This window comes from Setaria italica, chromosome III (assembly GCF_000263155.2).
Source record: "Setaria italica strain Yugu1 chromosome III, Setaria_italica_v2.0, whole genome shotgun sequence".
Classification (NCBI taxonomy): Eukaryota; Viridiplantae; Streptophyta; class Magnoliopsida; order Poales; family Poaceae; genus Setaria; species Setaria italica.
In genome coordinates this window covers 42,878,937-42,898,194 of record NC_028452.1, presented here as the reverse complement: position 1 = coordinate 42,898,194, position 19,258 = coordinate 42,878,937, and the positions used below count along the sequence as shown (strand labels likewise).

Below are 19,258 nucleotides of genomic sequence, written 5' to 3'. Positions count from 1 at the left end.
CCCCCGAGCTTGGAAGCTAGCTAAGCCAGTGGAGATATTTGAAGTAGTAATTGGCGCTTAACCCCCGAGTTTGGAAACTAAGCGTGCCTTTGGAGGTACACTAAGCGTCCTGGAGCGTCATCGCTGAAGCTTGGCCTGTAAAAGGAGATGTATGCATTATGTAGCATATTTGTAGAATATTGAAAGGTACTGAAATTTATTCAATGCTGAATATAAATGTTTCGTGTCATGCTCTTGTTTCGTTATATTTCTCCCGAGTAGTTAGCTTGTTATGTTTAGGCTTTCAGTCTCTGTTTAGCCATAGCCACTACGTGGCGAGATTTTTTATCTCTTGTACACGTACGGGCACTGCCGTTTGCACAACTGAGATCTTTGTCTCGTGTATGTGTGCTAGTATTTACACATGACAGATGATCCGAGGCTTTCACGAATTAAGGCGTGTTCTGCTCGAGGAGATTAGTGACCTCAGGAGAAGATAAAAATAAGTAGTCGTCGTTGCGATAAAAGAGATTGTGCGTAAGAGTTTGCTGCCCTCCAGCGAGTAGAGCGCATATAGTGCGCATAAGATTTGTGCCTCCTTAGGGTGTAGCCGTTGTGAGCCTCCAGTATTTAGTGCATCAAATTTGTGGTCATTCCCTCCAAAATTCAATATGCCAAGCCCGTGGCAGTGCCTCCACAACTCAGTGTCCTAAACTCGTGGTTGTAGCCTCCGTAATTTGGTATACCATGCCTGTGGCTGTCGGTCAACATGCCCCAGGAATAGTTGGCAAAGTGTAGCTCTGGATGGTAATTACTGTCGAGAGACATACACAAATCAGTAGTCGGCGCATTGGCCAATCATGCTGAAACAAGCCAGAGAAAAAATAATTATTAAAAAAGTGACTTAGCTTGATTCGTAGACGATTTATGCCAAAGCCATGGCGGTCATCGATGAAGCGTGACGGTTTATTGATGAAGCCGACTAGTCGGAGTCGATTCCGACTAGTTGTTGGTCACGTGGAATCCGCCCTCGACTAGTTTTTTAGTCGAGACGAGTAGTCGAAGTAGACCATCCTCGACTAGTTTTCTAGTCGAGACGATTGGTCAAGGTAGTCAATGGTGTGAAGTATGCCCCGACTAGTTTTCCAATCAAGGTGAGTAATCGAAGTAGTCATCGATGAGTCGATGCAGCCAGATGTTGGTATAATAGTGCCCACGTACATCTTTTGCATGTGTCAAGCAAAGGTCTTGGAATCTATTTGGTAGCTTCTTTGTTGTGCCTGTAGCACAATGCTCCAAGATTTTGTTTTTCCAGGAAGTACTCGGATGGCATCCTTGTCTTGATCTTGAGTTGCGTCAGGTCAACAATTTTTCTTTATTGCCTCCGAGACAGACCAGAGACGGCGGCCAATTTTCTTCCAGTGGCGCAGGCCAAGTACAACTTGGTGCCGAAGAGGGCGATTCCAACTAGGCTCCGCCTTGTACTCTGGGACACGAGACGCCCACTGCCCTGATCAATTCCATGGAACGTGTCATCTAGGTGCGATAATTAATTAGCCTTCTTCGACTCCGCTTGGGATTTGATGTGAACAAGATGAGTTGCTGATTTAGTAGACCAAAGAAAGCAAACACGCCGTGCCCGTAATCGATTTTGATGATGCCAACTAGTCGGAGTCGATTCCGACTAGTTGTTGATCAAATGGAACCCACTCTTGACTAGTTTTTTAGTCGAGACGAGTACTCAAAGTAGTCATCGGCGAGTCAATGTGGTCAGATGATCGAAGGTCTTCGCTGGAATCTTTAGTTGTACGTAGCTGTTTTTTACATCTTTCTTGGTACTCTTTCATGTGCATCCTGCAAAGGTCCATTAAATTGCTCTTTCGTCTCCTTTTCCTTTAGCCTCTGAAATTTTTTGATCTGACATACGCATGCATCATCACAGCTTCTTCTTCTTCGTTTCAGGTCGGCCAATTGGATTTGACTTCTAACTTTTGCTTCTAAGTTGCCGCTTGATGATTCCGATTCAATTCTATCCGAACTTGACCTTAGGCTGAAACTCCGACTCTGCTTCAGAACAAAGTGCCTCAATTCACTCATGAGATCAACACCTTGTCGGTCTCCACCAACGCCAACGCAGAATTTTTTTTATGTTCCCGCACCCACATAGGACGTAGCCGACGACCTAGTTGTTCGTCAACTCGGCGATTTGCTTCAAATTGGAACTCAGCGACTTGTTTCTCGTTGAGTAGATTGATTTTGAAGATGAGATCCTTCAAGCTCGCCTGATGATCGGTTAACATCATGAATATGCGATAAAGCAAAGAGTGAAGAAGCAGCAATACGTGTTTTGAGTTATCTTTCTTTTTTCTTCTAAAAAAGCAATAGAAAAGAAGAAAGAATTCCGTAGTGTGTATCAACTTCATCTTCTTGCATTGCATCAACTTCATCTTCTCCACAACCTCATAGACCTTATCACTAGGGAAAGCCGATACAGTTGATCCCTCACCAGATGAGGCTGGTGACAAGTTCCAATTGTACTTTTGTTGACCAATATCTGACTGAGAAATGAGTTGATGAACCCTCATGGGTGGTATTACCAGAAATAGGAATTTTGCCATTATTCGATGATCCAACGCGCTAAGGGAATTCCTGTTCTCAGTATTGACCATTACCCTGGATTCTTTCCTACCCTCAATTGTGCCACCTTCTTGTTACTCGCTGGCCGAGTATCAAAATGGTATAGCCTCCGATGCCTGTAGATTAATGAATGTAGTTTATAACTATAATCTGGGTTATAACTCAGTCTGTTTATTAAACGATTCTCGCCTTCTAGCAGCTTCGGGTAGCCTCCCTTAACCCTGCTGGATTCGAGGGAGTCGTCGAGCCTTCAATTCATTCGGCACTCATTGGTAACTTCCAGGAGCCTCGAATGATTCCGACACCCTCTTCAACGCTTCTGGACGGTTCTCAACTGAAAAGTAAACTCAATTTGTTAATAACCCGCTTTGCAAATTTCTTTTTCAAGTGCAAAAATGATGAAAGGATCAAGGTCCCTTTCTTTAACGATTGTGGCCTTTTTTTAACTAATTTGTTCTATCCGCGTCAATTTTTCTTTTAGCCTCATCTTCATATAGCTGGAAAATCAGTGCAAATAACTCCACCATCAACAGTTCCTTCCTTGGCTAAGAATAATGCTATCCGGAATTGCAATTATATAGTTGTAGATAAGGTAAGGCCCTTCCCCTCTATCCAGTTCAAACCAATGGCATGAAATAGCACTAGCGAAAAGGAAAAGGCTAAGCAGATTTGATAGAGGTATACCTCATCATTTCCACCTCATCAAAGCAAAGAAGAACAAAACCTGGGACGAGGACGGTCGCGAATGCAAATGCTTATGGTTCTAATCAAGTGAAGCCAATGCTAGGAGGTTGAAACTAGAGGTTACAAGGCATGACGCTGGAGAAAGAGAAGCAATCCCCCAAAGGGAAAAGGCTTAGTCACATAGGCAAGTAGGGCTATCCAAGGGAGAAGGAGCAGTAATAGCTTTTAGTAGTAGGCATTCGATGTAGTAAAAAGAATAGGTCTTTTCTTTGAGCAGGCTATTGGCAACGGAAAGAAGCAGATAGCCGGAGTAGAGGTAGCAGGCTAAGGCAAAGAAATGAGCAGTCCCAAAGGAATGAACCGGAATATCCACTTTTCAAAAAGGGAATTAACTGAAGCAGGAAAGAAAACTAGGGTAGTACGGAAATTATAATTAATTCAATTAAACTTCCTCTCAAAAGCAAATCAGATAAATAGTTGTAGGAAAGTAGGCTACGGCAGGTGTTGCTCAAGGGGGTTCTCCTTTCCTATTCTTCTTTGCTTACTTCCTTTCCAAAATACCAACCCTACTTATCCCTTGAAACCCAAGCTACTGAAAAACCTACTTCTTCCTATTACCCTACCCTATCTCAGAAAAGGGCAAACCTAAAAACCCTCCTTTTTTTCTTTTTACAGCTACCTACTTCGGGAATAATACCTACTTTCCAAGCTTGAAACAAATATACCTCCTTTCCGGGTAACTCTAGATTGGAATCGGAATGACAGATATAAGCTTGTAAATTCAATTCAATTAGAAGAAATTGGATATGATCCAGATGACAGTGATGTTGTTTTGACATATTTGGACATTGACAGTCCTTTTTCTTCCTTTTCCTATCCAACCCGAGCTCTACCGGTCGTGGCTTTCTCCTCTGTTCAATTCTTTCCGCCCAAACTAATCCGCACTAGCCCCAAACCCTAGCCCTGTTGTCTGGATTCCCGATCTCTCTCCTACAAGAAAAACCTATCCCACTAACGACTCTCTTTGTCTCATACCTTGCTAATGGTTTACTATTCCAGTTCTATTCTTGAATCGTAGTGAGATTATCTTGCCTCAGAGCACCGAGCAAACAGCTAGCCAGCTTCTCCAACAATTAATGCTCTACAGCTTTGTAATTTCCCTAGCTTACCACAAGATAGAGTTTGAGCCTTATTGGATAATACATATCTTTCGACACCTGAGAATTTAGAGAACCTTTGGTAGAAGGCACTATCTTACCTACTTTGGTTTTGATGTGTGGGGTGCTATTGGCTTTGTTTAGGATAAGTTCATTTTTCTGGCTTATTCTATTTACCACTATTCTTTTACTTTACTTTGAGAAAAAGAGAAATGAGAGTTTCGCCACTTTTGTCTATGCTACTGGTACCTGGTTGGAAAACGATTCGAGAAGTGAGAACTAGTGACGAAGGGCGCTGCTGTGCTTATTTTCATGCCAACAGCCTTCTATCTATCTGGATAGACTTTGAACAAAGGGCAACGTAGAACTTGAAATTCTTTATTCAAAGGCTTGACTTTGATACAAGTAGCATGGTAGGAAATATACTTGGTCTCTTTAGGGTTGTACCTAGTATAGCATTGTTATAGGTACTTTTGATCTGCAGATTGTACTAGTAACTATCCCCCTGAGCTTTGTGTTGATACTCCCACCAATAAGATCATAATCCCAATATCTGAAAAAAAGAGATTCTAACAGTAGAACTAGTCAAGAATTAACTAAGAAAAAAAAGATTTAAGCTGTAGGCAAGAAATCTATTGTCATCTATTCAATGAAAACACATTATTTCTTTCAAATAGAACTATATGACTATCTTCGGTGCTTACTGGCACAAAGCAAGTGGGAAGATCTGTAGTCAACTTATTCTGGCCTAGGTAGGACGAGATATGTTGTAACTTATATAAACTTATTATTTGATTACTTTGCTTAAGACATGCAATCAACAACTTGATTTTAATAGGAAAGACAGAAAGAACACTCCTTGCTTTGATTGGTAGCAGAAGGGAGGGCGCGTTGCCTGCCTTCATTTTTATTGGATATTCGACACTAAATGAAATGCAAATGCATATGAGAGAACTTCAAACTACTTTACTTATTTGCAACAGCAAGCTGAATAATAGAATAAATAAGCAAGGAAGGAATAGGAAGGGAAGAAAGAATAGGGTTGTCGCTGATACACTGTTTGGATTAGATGTCACAATATCGGTTGTAGTATTTCCGCTCTTTCTATAAGCTAAGAGAGATGTCGCATAATCGGTTGTTCATGATCTTATAATTCATGGACCAAAGTCGCAAATCGCTTGTTCTCATTCAAGCATGAGTTCGTTCAAAGTCGGCAACTGGCAACCTACCGAGGGGTACCCAAGGTAGTAGATTGCTTGGTGGGGAATCGTCGGACCTGGAACTTGAAAGTAAAAGCGAGGACACAAGATACGAATTTATACAAGTTCAGGCCACCATAGTAACGTAATATCCTATGTCCTGTTTGAGGTGGTGTATATTGCGCCCTGCGCTTGGGTGTTATTTAGTGTTGAACCTCTTGGTGGTTCTGAGGGTTCTGCCGATCTAGGTACCCTTCCCCTCCTTTATATACTCCAAGGGGTGGGATAACTAGTTGGTTACAAAGAGTCCTAGTAGAATTACGTGGTATGAGTCATAGTAAGATTACAGAGGAATCCTAGGAGTAGGATTCCGTCTTCTTCATTCCTCGCAGGTACTGCGATCTATCCTCAACAATGCATGTATTTATTCAGAATGTGTGAAATTTTGCCATGACATTTAGACAGATACATGCTAGGCGCAATTGTTGATGCAATGCAATCAACAATACCAGAAGGGATTGACCACGTAGCATTAGACATCCATGCATCGGTTCTCATATCTCAGTCGTCGACCATACTGGATTATAGCATCATTTAGTACAACCTAAACAGAGGAAGTTCAGTTCGACAGTTACTGAGCTCGACGATGTCATGGCAACTAAATCCTAAAACCTCCTTCACGTCCACTGATTCAGTGATTCTTAACCATCAGTCGGTTCGGACCTCTGCTTGGTTTCATCCAAGGTTCATCCTGGCCATGGATAGCTCACCTAGGTTCAGGTTCCATCCCATGAACGATGAACCAAGCCACTGGCTATGAGTCCCGGCTCAGTTCAGCCATGAACACATGCACAGCCAGCTATAGATGATGTTAGTCCAACAGTCACTGAGCTCGACGATGACATGGTAAGTTGGCAACTAAATCCTAAAACCTCATTCCCGGAACACTACAAAATAGGCGCTCTGGTAGCAGAGGTACCGGAGCATCTTCACTTCCCTGTGGATCTACCATCCCTTGGAGATGCATGGCTCTTGGAGGTATTGCTTCAGCTATCACCATCCGAGCTAGCGCCATCCTCAGCCTTCATGCTTTCTTCAGCTTGGCATCGCTTCCAGCAACAAAAGTAATGCCAGTTACACTTCTCACATGAAGGCATGAAGCATACAGGGGGAAAAAAAGACATCAAGTTAGTGCATCAACCTCTTGTTCGGGCAATGCAGTGTGCAACCCTTCTCACGGTGTTCGACTTCTCCACATTGCTCACACTGAAGCTGCTCACTCGCACCTGGTTCCTGGCTTGCTTTGGTCGTGTACTTCCTCTTCCCAGCTCCTTGTTTCGGCCGCGGTGCCAGCAACTTGAAACCAGGGTCCACTTTAGGCCACTGCGACTTGTCTGGCATAGGTGGAACCACACCACTATATGCGGCCCTGAATCTCTCTACAGAGTAGTACTCATGGACAAAGGATTCGATGTCAGCATCTGTCTCTGTAGTTATCCAAGCCAGAGCATGGAGGCAGGGCTTCCAGGTTAGTTGCCACTCCCCGCAGCTGCAGGTGTGCTCGTTCAAGTCCACCACGTGCCTCCACAGCATCATGTCCTGAGAGTTGCCGGAAACTTCACCGATCTGCAACCCGCATCTAAAGGCCTTGATGTTTCTCAAACTTGTTGCTTCTGCATTAAGTTGTTGAATAACTGCAGGGAGAATATTGCCCGAGAGCTTGCTCCCAATATTCCTCCTATTGTACCACACCTCCATTGTCATCTGCCTCAACCTATCAACAATGTCAACCACAGGCATGTCCTTTATGTTCGTAGTCCATTCGTAGTAACTTTCAGCTAGAATGTTTTCACGAAAGGGGCGTTCATCTGTGGAAATTGCTAATCCTGGTAGATTTCCTATAGCCTTGTTCAACTGTTCCGTGAACCAAGTCCAGTTATCGTTCGAATCAGAGTCGAAAATGGCCCATGCAACAGGGTACATCCAATTGTGACCATCAAGGGCACAAGCACATGCCAATTTCCCTGAGTACATACCATCCAAGTCCGTGAAATCAAGAGCAATGTCAGGTCTACAGCCATTTTTGAAGCCATCTATGCATGGCTGCAAAGCAAAGAAAAGCTTGTCGAAGTGCACATCAGCTCCACACATCTTGGTGGAAATCTCCACAACTGAGCCTGGAGACCTGGAAAGAAGTGCAGCCCTGAAATTGTACAGTATCTGAAAGCTCTCTTCCCAAGACAGAAAAAGCTTGTTCAAAGCTTTCTGCCTTCCAGCCCATACTGTGGCATAGCCAATCTCTACACTATAGACCTCCTGAAGTTTTTCTTGCAACTCTTTTGCTCCAAGATCTGGATTCTCCCTCAACCAACCAACAACCCTCTCTGCAACCCATTTTTGAGATGCCATTGAGGTAACAAGGTTACTAGTAGACACGCAATTATGCTCTTCAGGCATCATGCTAATCTGCAAAATAACAAACAAAAAACAAATTAGATAAATTACACAAGTTAGGCAAGTTAGCAAGTTAGAGTAGTACCACAACAGCTGGTAGGCCCGGCAATTTGCGAGCCACAATTCTCCAGGGACAGCCTGTTGCCTTGCACTCAGCTCTATACCTAGTCTTATCAGTCTTCACTTTGTGCACCTGAAACCCCTTGTTTATTCCATGCTGTCTCAGTGCCATCCTGAAGTCCTCCATCGTAGGAAAACATTCATTTACCTTGATTCTTGGATTTTCCTTGTCATACACAATGTTGGGCTTAACATCTGCACAATCATCAACTGGAGTTTGTGCAGCAGCAGTGTCAGCATAAAAGATAGGCTCCACCTGAAGTCCCTCACTTTGATTTTTTCTGGCTGCTTCTTCTGTGTCAGCTTCAGCCCTAAGCTCAATATCCACAGACCATCTCATTGTCCACAAAAATATCCTCACCATCCATCAAAGCACAATCCAAATTTCCCTGAGGTGGCACACTAGGACTACGGCTAGCTGCTGCATGTGGCTCCTTTACATTAGTAGCTGCTGCATGCAACTTTGTGTGCAAATTCTTTGCATGGATACCTGCTCCCTGCCACTCCATAGCATGAACACATCCTTCCTGTGGGTATGCCTTCTTCCTGCATGCCAATTTTAAATATTCAATGCTATAGGCAAGTTGAAAACAAAACTGGGAAGTGGGAACACTGTAAATGTGCATTCTAGCGACAAATGTAAAATGCACTCATCTTCTGAGATGTGGGGCTCCAAACTGTGTGCAAACCAAATACATAAGCTGTAAATTTTGAAACTTCTATTGCTCAATACAAACGGTACATCAGACTACAAACAGAAACCCCCTCCAGTACTAGTAATACCATGGGAGCTAGATCATCACTATTTTTCAGACAAGCAGCAACCAGCAAAAGTTATACTAGGAAAATGAGTTGTGGACATGAGAGTTTCAAAATTAATAATGCTGCATAGCATCAAAACCACCGATACCATAAAGATAAGCTCTATACTGCTAACAACAAAAGCCAAATCGAATGATGTCCTGTTTGTTGAGAATAATCTGTTTGCTTAATGCGATAGAATGCTCGTGAGCTGTTCAGGAAAGACAGGTGCTTACTGCAGCTTCTGTGCATAAAAGAACCTCCTCTCGGAATTTATCTCTGCGCCAGGAGTTTTCAGAACTTCGCTTATCTCCACCATCCTCATGGTGTGTTGTGTCATGTCCTCCTAAAATCAAATTTCACAAGTTTAATGCTCTCCACCAATCAAGTAAATCTGGCAGATAATGATGTCAGGAAACTGTAGCCAAAGACATTTATATACAATCAGGGAAAAGCCTATACTCTAAGGTACATTGTTAAGAAAGACCCTTTCATACTTATATCTATATGCACTGACGCTAAAGCAAGCATCAAAACTGATATGTTAATTAGAAATAAGCGGAAGAATCATGTGGTTACACATTCAAGCCCGCTACCAATATCCAGATGGCATTCAAGTTCTCAGGGAAACACATCATTGGCTCACATCAACTGGATGACAATAACCTAAGCAGATAAAATTTAACTCAATCACAAACCAGCACCAACTTTTGGTCACAGGTTACACAATTCCATCTATTTCATACAATGCAGCGACGCTAAATCGACAAGTTGCAAACCAACATCATCGAAATTCATAGTTTCGTACAGCAGCATGTAAAGCGCATTACAAATTACCAGAAGTCAGAAGAAGCATGGCAAGAACAGCGGGAGAGGATTGGAATAGGAAGTGAGGCGAATACCCACATTGGAGTAACCGTCGTTGTTCAGCGACCCCAGCACCCCCTCCGGCGGCGCCACCATCGACGGCGACAGCATCCTCCGCATTCGCCCCCAAAATCATAAATCGCCGCCGCCACCCACTGTGCCCCCCTGTAACCCCGAACCCCAGAGAATTCAGGCTCACCGGAGGATCGTTCTACCGGCGGGGGATCTCACCGGTGATCCGGGAGAGTCGCCGGCGCCCACGGCGGAGGCGAGGGTTTGTTTGTTTCTTTTCTTTTTTTTTTAGGAGATGAGAGACACGAGGTAGTCACGTGCTACCGTATTTTACCTCTATGACGAAACTGCCCCTGCCCCTCCTCCTCCTCCTCTCGCCTCCCGCCGCCGCCGCCGCCCCGCTCCGATCCCTCCTGCCACCCGAGCGCCGCCTCGCGGCGATGTCGGCGGCGACGACGACAACGGCGCCGGTGAGCGGCGAGTATCCGTCCCCGGTGTCCCCGCCCTATCCGGCCGTTTCCAAGGATGTGGAGCTCCGGCGCGCCATGACCGCCTCTGCCCGCTCCGCGGTGTTCGCCTCCGCGGACGTGGTGTTTGAGGACGAGTGGCTCGCCGTCGTCGACAAGCCAGCGGGAGTCTACTGCGACGCCCTCCTCACCGCCCTCCCTCGCTCCGCCGCCTCAGGTGAAAAAAAGAAAAAAAAGTTATCCCTTCTGAGCTCTGAAAATGTTTCGCTTTTAAACATTGGAGAATATCTAGGAGAATTACGAATTACAATGAACAACACATTAGACAAAATTTGCAATTTTGCTTTTTTTTATCACAGGCATGAAACAACCTGAATTCAAACGTTCCTTCTCGTTCTCATATAGCATGATCTTTAATGCACTAGTGTCACAATTCCTACTATCGAGTGTCGTGTACAGAAAGTATGACATGCTATGATGACAGTTAAAAATACAATGTGTAGACTTGAGCCACCTGCACAAGAAGGAAAAAAATGATTTAGAATCCATTCCCAATATTGAATACTTATTCAAGAATCAAGAGCTAGAGTTATGTTCAGTAGATGCAGAAGCAGAAGGGCATATGTTGTGCAAGTGGTACAGACAGATGTATCATTGTTTTTTAAAAAAAAATTATAATGTATCATTGTTTAGAGCCCTTTTTTAGTTTACTTTGCCTCGGTTTCTAATTGCATACAAGCAATATCAATACAAACTAATGACTGTATGATTCTACTGAATATAAGTTATAACAATGGATCATTTGGGGCTATATATTTTTATCGTTTAGAATTTGTGTGTGCAACTCTTCAATTACTCAGGAGGTTTGGAATTGAATACTACTATTTCTCACCTAGTCTCCCAAATTGTACGGAATTAGTTATGGTGAGTTAGTAGTTAGTACCTTTCCTAAGGAGTATAGTTTGTACTTTTGATGCAACTGTTGCCAGGCTGAGGTGAGGAAACAACTTTTTTGATCAATATTTAAGTGGCCCGATGCATATTAATATCGTAATATTGCTTTGCTATACTTATCACCTAAATTTCAATATATCAGACCATATTGAATTATTTATTTGCATTTTTATTGTTTTGCCACGCTGTTTCAATTTCTAACTATAGGCAAATATTTTTGTGACTTGCAGGGGATTCAGCTACAAAACCTAACCTTCACCTTGCCAACAGACTGGATCGTGATACCAGCGGTCTCATGATTATTACCAAATGCAACAAAGTTGCAGGGAAGCTAGTGAAGGCATTCACTGATCATAAAGTCAAGAAAGCATATCTTGCTCTTTGCATAGGTTTCCCACCAACGTGGGAGAAGATTAAGATATGTTCTGGTCATGGGCGGTCGAAACATGGTGCTTGGCGTGTGTATGCTATGCCTGACATTGGTCGGTCACTACCAGGGGGCTCTGTTGTAAGGGACATGAGCACACAATTTGAAGTTTTAGGGGTCAACGGTAAAGGTCAGTTTAGAGAACCCTACAACTTTTTCACCGATGATATTGAGTCAATTACTGTACAAGAAAAGGCACCTGCCCAGACTTGTAATGATGATGTGAAGAACAGTGTAATTTTGGTTAGAGCGTACCCTCAAAGTGGACGGACACATCAGATTCGCCTACACTGCCAGTATCTTGGGTTCCCAATCAGAGGTGATGTGAAGTATGGCGGGGTGATTGAGTGGAATGGATTGGAGTGTGATGGCCATGCATTGCATGCAGAGAGCTTGTCATTTGTACACCCTGTCACAGGATTGCCCGTCACTTTCCAGTCACCTCTTCCTTCATGGGCAAAAGATTTTATCTCAACGATGGAGTAAAGTTCCCTTGATCTTATTGTGATACACAATGCTCCAGTTGACACTGAGTCCACCAAGGCTGTAATTCTGAACTGCCAAAAGCGTTGTGCCTTGGAGCCCCTGTCTGGGAGTAGCATTGGTCAGTGATCACCTTTCTTTGGGGGATGTTTATCAAAATCCTTACTTTATGAACAGGTTATCACAAATACTGAGATGATTGCCGCAGCACGCTTTTTTACTTCAGACTTTAATTTTAGCATTTGTATTTTAGAGACATTATAGGTGTCTTGGCAGCTCGACTGGTGGATGTTCAAAATCTGTACTTTATGGTTAGGATATCACAAATACTGAGATGATTGCTGAAGCGCGGTTTTTGACTTCAGACTTTAATTTTAGCATTTGTATTGTAGAGGTATTATAGGTGTCTTGGCAGCTTGACTGGTGGATGTTCAAAAATCTGCACTTCGTGATTAGGATATCACAAATATTGAGATGATTGTTGTATCACAATTTTGACTTCTTACTGCAATTGTAACATTTGTACCAGAGATATTGAGATGTTTATAATATTGTTTCAACAATGTATGTGGTCATGTTGTACCATGGGATACTCTGTTGTTCAACAAGATGTACAGAAAATTTGTCACAAAAACATCCAGATATTGAAGTTACTCTTCAAAGGCATACCAAAATACAATTTTTCAGTAGCTCAAAAGCAGGTGAAGTCCTGCATTTGAACTAGTTCTTGGTTTGGATGGTCATTTTAGCAAAAATCAATTACATCTGCAGACTAAAAAATCTGTGGTTCCTAATGGAATTTTCAAGAAGTTTAACAAAACTTGCATAATCGTGTGCTCTGTCAACTGAGAACAAAATTGCAAATCATTTGGTAACCAAATTCTGCATCTCATGGTTAATTTGCTTTTTTTTGGAAGAAGCTTCATAAATTTGTTGCTTCCTACTGTAACTACCAAAAAAACTGCAGAAGAAAACATTAAAACGGCGGCTGAAACCCAAATTGTCCTCAGCTCCTCATGTCATCCTTTCTTTGATGCAAACGAACCACGGGGAAATTTACCCCAGTGCACCTGATTATGTCCCTCCTGAAGTTACTAATGTTCTTGAAACATACAATCAGTTCATGGTAGCATGGGTGAAAAATTCAAAAATCATGTCCCTCAGGCTATTGCATCAGAGGGATCCCTTTGCTCTGCTGATCAGCTCCTCACTCTCTCCAGCGGTTGCCGCAGCTGAGGTTGCAGCAGACGAAGAAGAGCGTCATCCCCTCCTCACCCCTCACGGTGGCCTGCAGATCAAGAAGAACCAGAACCATGGTGAGGTCTTGTCAGTCCGAAGTTCCGGCCATGGCCTCTGAAGAAAGCGATGCTTGCTCAGAACTGTGTGTGAATTATGTTCAGTTGCCATGGTCTCTGAAGAAGAAGGAAGGAGGAGGTGACCGACCTGGAAGAAGACGGCCTCGCCGTGGCCGCAGACGGCGCAGCGCACGTCCTTGGTGCGGGGCAGAGTGGGGTCGCCGGCGACGTCCTGGAGCACCTGGGTGAACTCGCCGGCGCTGTGGTGCACCACGTTCCGGTACACGCAGTTGTTGTCCGCAACCTCCTGCACGCAGTTTCAGCAGAGCATTTCAAATTGCCGACCACATCAGAGAATTCAGAAACTCCCATCATCTAAATCCAGTCCAAACTCCGAATTGAATATTTATACATCCTCGTCAATTCAACCGGTGCACACAGCATCAGTCTACTCCTAAATCTAACAACAGCACATTTTGGACTGAATCTGTCTTTTCTTTACCCCGTATCCAATGGACTCCAGGCTTCAGAGTCCCATCTGCATCTTGCTCGAGACTTCAGAGAGGTATTCGAATGAATCGAAGAAGAAGCTGAAGCCGACGATGGATCGACGAGACATTGGATGGGGTGGAGAGGAGGAGAGAAGAAGAGAAGAGGTAAGAACCAACCTGATGGTCGCAGTTCCGGCAGGCGTAGAGGAGCACCTTCTGCTCCCGGTCCTCCTTTGGGTACAGGATGTTGTTGCTGCCAAGAAAGGACACCGAAATGAGCCTCTGCTGTCACTACCGAAACCTCCAATCCCAGCTGAAAAAGGAAACGAGCAAGGCGACACGACATCACCGGGCACGGCGGCGCCGTCGTCAGCGGCTTACCATTCACGGCAAAACTTCATGGTACTCATGGCTGCTGACGGGCTTGACTGATTGCTGCTTGCGAGCAAGAGGGCTTGCTTGACTGCCGCGTTGACTCCTGCCTGGCTATTTCAGATCTTGTTCTTGTTGGTGGACGGAGCTGGCTGGGGTGAGCTGAGCTGAATCGAATTCCTCTTTGCAGGAAAAGGGGATGATGCTTGGGAATGGGTGCTGTTTGGATTGGAGATTTGGTCAGAGGAGGTGAGCCAACACCAAGGAGGCAGAGGCACCACTACTCCACTAGTAGCCATTTAAAAATGGATGAACGGAGGGGAGAATAATAATATTAAAATATCCTTTTCTGCTGCTTCCGTGGCGATGCCGTTGTCTGCCTGTCTGTGGGAACACGAGAGGGAGGAAGAGAGTTTTACGGGGACTCGCAATCTAACGTCCGAGTCTCACAGACCAATGGCCACCGCTCCAGTAACTACTCCCTCCGTCCCGTCCCTTTTTATTTGTTGCTTCCCAAGCGACAGTTATCGAGGGACTGTTTGGGAAGGAGTGTTACCTCATTTGAGGTGTTAACTTTAACACCCTCAAAGGACGGACCGCTTCAGCTTATTCAGCCGGCTTATCAGCCATCAAACAGTATTTTCCTCTCACAACAAATCAGCCGTTTCAGCTTTTCAGCCGGCTTATAAGCTAAAGCGAACAGGCTGGAGGTGTTAAACTTTAACACATTAGGATGTTTGGATGGTCTACTAAACTTTAACATCTTAGGTTAGAAATGATAATTATACCCCAACTCCCTCTCCTTCCTTCTCTCTCTTCTTCTTTCTTCCTTCTCTCTCTCCTACCGCCCGCGGCCAAGCAATTGGCAACGGACCAAACAGCCCCCTCATCTACGAACGGAAATGCAGGCACACGGGCACACGGCAGTCAAATTCAAACCAGAAGCCACAAGGCTCATCTCCAAATTTCGAATTCGCCCAACCAAGCCGGCTTACCCCCATTCCCCACCCTTCCAGAGAGCCCCCGCGCCGCCGGCCGCTGCCTCGCCACCGCTGCCTCGCCACCGCAGGGGATGCCGCCAGCGGTAGCGCCCGACCCGCCGTGCGAAAACCCTAGCGGGCTCGAGCTGGCGGCAGCGGCCCACATGGCGAACCCGGGCCTAGGGCTCGGTCTCGCGCCGCCGGGCGCGGAGCCCTCCGTCGGGGCACCGCTGCCTTCGCGCCGCGCCTGGCAAAGTGGCGCCACCCGCCCGCCTCCTCCCGCTCCCCTGCCGAGGATGCCGACGCGGCAGACGCAGCGGCCGCGGCTAGCAGCTTCGAGCGCCTCCTCGACCAGCTCGTGCAGATCGAGGCCGGCGGCCTCGCCCGCGCCCGCGACAACCCGCCGCCCGCGCGAGGCCGCCGCCCGGGCAGGAGCAGCGCGGACCGGCGGTGGCGGGCACGGCGGCGGCGCGTGACGGGCGGACCGGCGGCAGCGGGCACAGGCGCACAGCGGGAGGGAGGACGCGCTGGCGGTGGTAGGAGAGAGAAAGGAGGAGAGAGGGGGGGTCAACCAGGGAATAAGTGGGGAGGGGAACCACTTTTAACACCTTTGGCACATTTTAACACCCCCTCCATGTGTTTATGAAAAGAGAGGTGTTAAATTTTAACACCACACTTTTAACACACCTGTTTGGGAGCCAAGGTGTTAAAAAGGTGTTAAAAGGGAGGTGTTAAACTTTAACACCCCCCTCCCAAACAAGCCCTAAGAGATGGAGGGAGTATATCACTTTTAGCTGCCCAATCGTCTTTTTCGATCGCTTATCTTGCCGATAGCACTCCTGTTTACATCAACGGATCGGTTGGTACCTAAATTGGTTGATCGTCAAGCGTCAATTAGGTTCAAACTTACTTGCTCGGTGTTGTATCTTGTTGACATACTCCCTCACTCTCTCTACCAAGGATATGTATATTGGTGTTATCCAATACTCCTTCCATTTTCAAATTACATATCGTTTTGGCTTTTTTAAATTTATAGGTATTTGTATGCATCTAGATATACACTATGTTTAGAAAAGTAAAACAACCTACAATTTGGGACGAAGAGAGTAGATTATCTTATATTAATACGTAATTTTGAGATGACTTAACAAACAATCTATAAAATGGGTTTCCTTTTAATTTGTTTCATAATAATTATATTTCCTTAAGTAATGTATAGAAAATAATATGAGTTGCATGATAATCGCAACTCGTATAATGGTAGAGTAGTAGTCTCACAATCCTAAAATTTGGCCTATGAGACGGTAGTTTCTAGAACAACTATGAGGCTCTAGGAACTTTTTTGAATGCTTGATCAATTCATGGAATTTTTTTCTTACAAAAGCAAAAGGCTCAAAGTAAATTTCTTCGTACAACAACTCTCTGGTGCATCTAGCATTTTTAGATTTGATTGTCAAAGCTAACAACGAGTCGGGTCAGGATGTAGCACGTCAGGTAGGATGCAGAAGCGGGACCACTCCATTCAAGAGGTATTCCGTCGAATGCCCATTATTTCTACCAAAAGATTTTGCATATACAAGCTACACCATATACATCTACTCAAAAAACAAAAGTTGAGACACAATAACATGCAATTCAGCCCAAACCAAACACCAGCCCACCTACCAAGCTCCTGGCCTAGTGGGGTGGAGTGCCCCAAATTGTCTACCCCCGGCCCACTACTGCTCAACAAAGAATGGCTTCATAGACTTTACGTGACCGACACGCGTGCTGTCCCAGTGTCCCTCTCCCCACTCCTCCTCCTCGGGTTTCGCGGCGGCGCCCGACGGCTTGCTGGCTTGAGGGCGGAGGGCAACTGGTCGAGGGCGGCGAGCTGGCGCGCCACGCACGCTTGAGCGGCCGGACGGAGGTGCTCGGCGGCGAACATGTCCTGGCGAGTTGGCGACATTGACTCCAACAGCGCCTTCTCCCGTTCTCCATTCTCCAGCAAAACTGGCACGGCGGCAGCGAGACGTTCTGCTGCTGTCCAGGACTGCAGCAACTGAGGTGAGTGATTGTAAGAGCGTTTGTGATTTTGTAAGTTAATTTTGTTAATCGGCTTCCATTTCAAAATTTACCCTTTCAAATTTTGAATACCCATGTTCAAAGTCCTGGGCCCATTTACGGATGTGCAAAAGTACTACCTGAAGATGTGTTTTCAAATGGTTTATTAGAGGACAAAAATTCCCTAATGGTGGGGGGCCACATCATCACCTACTTTGGGACCTATATGTGTCATATTTCAATCAAATGTTCATGGTAGGGGTTGTCTTAAACAAAAGTACTATAAAACCTAACATATGTTAAGTGAATTGTTCCATAACACTTAGGGTGTTGGTGATGCAACAACCATATAAAAAGATATTTTTGTGAATACTCTTTGGACACTTGGGTAGCTTGCTCAGAATCCTACTCCATCCATCCTAAATTGTAAATCATTTTGTCATTTATAAGTTCATAGTTTTTGCTACGCACTTAGATATGCACTATGTCTAGACATATATAGTAGAAGTTACGAATCAGAAATGCTAAAACAACATACAATTTGGAATGGTGGGAGTATATTTGTATGGACACTGTAGCTTGTTGGCAAATGCTTAAGCTTATTTTACAACACGTAACGACCATTAGTAATCCTTCTCCTATACAACGATATCATGTTTTTTATGACTACAATGACGGTGAATGTTTCAGTAAGTTTTTTTTTTTGGGAAAAGAAACGTGACAGACCCCTGTTTGATTCAGAGACCGGCGGGAGGCTTTGCACACCCCGTTATTGCGTCGGATTCGGGAACCTACTTGGGGTCTTGCATTATCCCAGGTGTAACATACGCGCGCGACAGGCAAAGCCGCAATTCAAAGATCGAATCCATCGAAGGACACGTCCACGCGGCACAGCGCCACCATGTCCAAGCAGCGGCGGCCAGACCACCGCCGCTACGCCGGCGTGCGCGAGGCCAAGGGGCTCCCGGTGCTGTGCTGTGCGTCCACGACGGCGGCGCCCTCTTCGGTGAGGAGGCGCTCCTGCAGAGGATCTGCGGGCACTACGAGGCCGCCTTCAAGCTGCTCCCGGTCGCCGAGCACCCCGAGCTCATCGCCTGCCTCGAGTCCGGCGTCGCGCGCTGCCTCGGCCTCCTGGAGCCCCGCTCCAACATCGTCGTCAACGCCGTGATCGACCACCACCGGCGGCGGCGCAAACGACGCAGCCGCCGCAACGTAGTCGCCGTTGACAAGGACGCGGCGGCGGCGGCGGCGTTGGGCGAGGGCGATCCGACGCGGTGGCTTGTCCCGGCGCGACGGTCCCTGAATGCCCTGAAGATCTTCCTCACGCAATACTTCCGCTACCTCTCGCCGCCGCAGGCGCTGGGGTACCTGTACCTCGCCGACGCCGACCTCGTCGTCGCCATGGGGCTCGTCGAGACGGACCTCGCCTGCGGCAGCGGTAGCCGCGGCCACTTCACGTTCCACGCGCCCTGCGACAGGATGCGCAAGGCTCTGCACGCCGCCGCGGAGGCGACCTGGCACCCCGTCCCGGGCGCGGTCTCCTACCTCGCCTACCAGAGCTTCACGCAGCCATGGCAGGCAGGTTCCAGCCCGACCTCGGGAAGCACCCCATCGACGCTGCGTCCCTGCCCGACGTGGCTTACTTCCTGACAGGAGAGAGGCCGGGACGAGGAAGAGTACGGGTACGGGGCCAGGAGGGCCAAGGCCGCCCATCACGGTGTACGGCTTGCGCCGCCGCAAGTACGGCGCCGACCGGATCGTGCTGTCGCCGCCGCTCACGGCTCACCGGCGTCCGGATACCGAGGCAGACAAACGAGGAGGAGGAGGCTTGCTGCG

At 46.1% G+C, this 19,258-nt stretch overlaps 3 protein-coding genes across 3 annotated transcripts; 1 reads left to right on the top strand and 2 right to left on the bottom strand.

Moving 5' to 3' along the window:
* Nucleotides 1–6,061: 6,061 nt before the first annotated feature.
* LOC101771851 lies at nt 6,062–10,065 on the bottom strand. The gene is made up of 5 exons (XM_004962716.3): nt 9,938–10,065; nt 9,268–9,377; nt 8,196–8,776; nt 6,858–8,122; nt 6,062–6,765 (listed from the first exon to the last, which is right to left on the bottom strand). Exons 3-5 carry the CDS (start codon nt 8,592–8,594, stop codon nt 6,741–6,743), a joined length of 1,689 nt encoding a protein of 562 aa, XP_004962773.1. The 5' UTR covers nt 8,595–8,776; nt 9,268–9,377; nt 9,938–10,065; the 3' UTR covers nt 6,062–6,740.
* Nucleotides 10,066–10,203: 138 nt separating this feature from the next.
* LOC101772261 (RNA pseudouridine synthase 1) lies at nt 10,204–12,801 on the top strand. The gene is made up of 2 exons (XM_004962717.4): nt 10,204–10,594; nt 11,562–12,801. Exons 1-2 carry the CDS (start codon nt 10,249–10,251, stop codon nt 12,242–12,244), a joined length of 1,029 nt encoding a protein of 342 aa, XP_004962774.2. The 5' UTR covers nt 10,204–10,248; the 3' UTR covers nt 12,245–12,801.
* Nucleotides 12,802–13,108: 307 nt separating this feature from the next.
* Nucleotides 13,109–14,707, bottom strand: LOC101771454 (DNA-directed RNA polymerases II, IV and V subunit 9B). The gene is made up of 4 exons (XM_004962715.2): nt 14,409–14,707; nt 14,205–14,280; nt 13,685–13,843; nt 13,109–13,529 (listed from the first exon to the last, which is right to left on the bottom strand). Exons 1-4 carry the CDS (start codon nt 14,435–14,437, stop codon nt 13,449–13,451), a joined length of 345 nt encoding a protein of 114 aa, XP_004962772.1. The 5' UTR covers nt 14,438–14,707; the 3' UTR covers nt 13,109–13,448.
* Nucleotides 14,708–19,258: the final 4,551 nt, after the last annotated feature.

Coding starts and splice junctions, on each gene's coding strand:
- LOC101771851 (XM_004962716.3), bottom strand. CDS start 8,594: ATGGTGAGGATATTTTTGTGGACAATGAGATGGTCTGTGGATATTGAG. Junction 8,123..8,195: donor CGGGCCTACCAGCTGTTGTG/GTACTACTCTAA, acceptor GTTATTTTGCAG/ATTAGCATGATGCCTGAAGA. Junction 6,766..6,857: donor CTGCATTGCCCGAACAAGAG/GTTGATGCACTA, acceptor TGTTGCTGGAAG/CGATGCCAAGCTGAAGAAAG.
- LOC101772261 (XM_004962717.4), top strand. CDS start 10,249: ATGACGAAACTGCCCCTGCCCCTCCTCCTCCTCCTCTCGCCTCCCGCC. Junction 10,595..11,561: donor CCCTCGCTCCGCCGCCTCAG/GTGAAAAAAAGA, acceptor TGTGACTTGCAG/GGGATTCAGCTACAAAACCT.
- LOC101771454 (XM_004962715.2), bottom strand. CDS start 14,437: ATGAGTACCATGAAGTTTTGCCGTGAATG. Junction 14,281..14,408: donor ATGAAGTTTTGCCGTGAATG/GTAAGCCGCTGA, acceptor CTTTCTTGGCAG/CAACAACATCCTGTACCCAA. Junction 13,530..13,684: donor GCGAGGCCGTCTTCTTCCAG/GTCGGTCACCTC, acceptor CTTGATCTGCAG/GCCACCGTGAGGGGTGAGGA.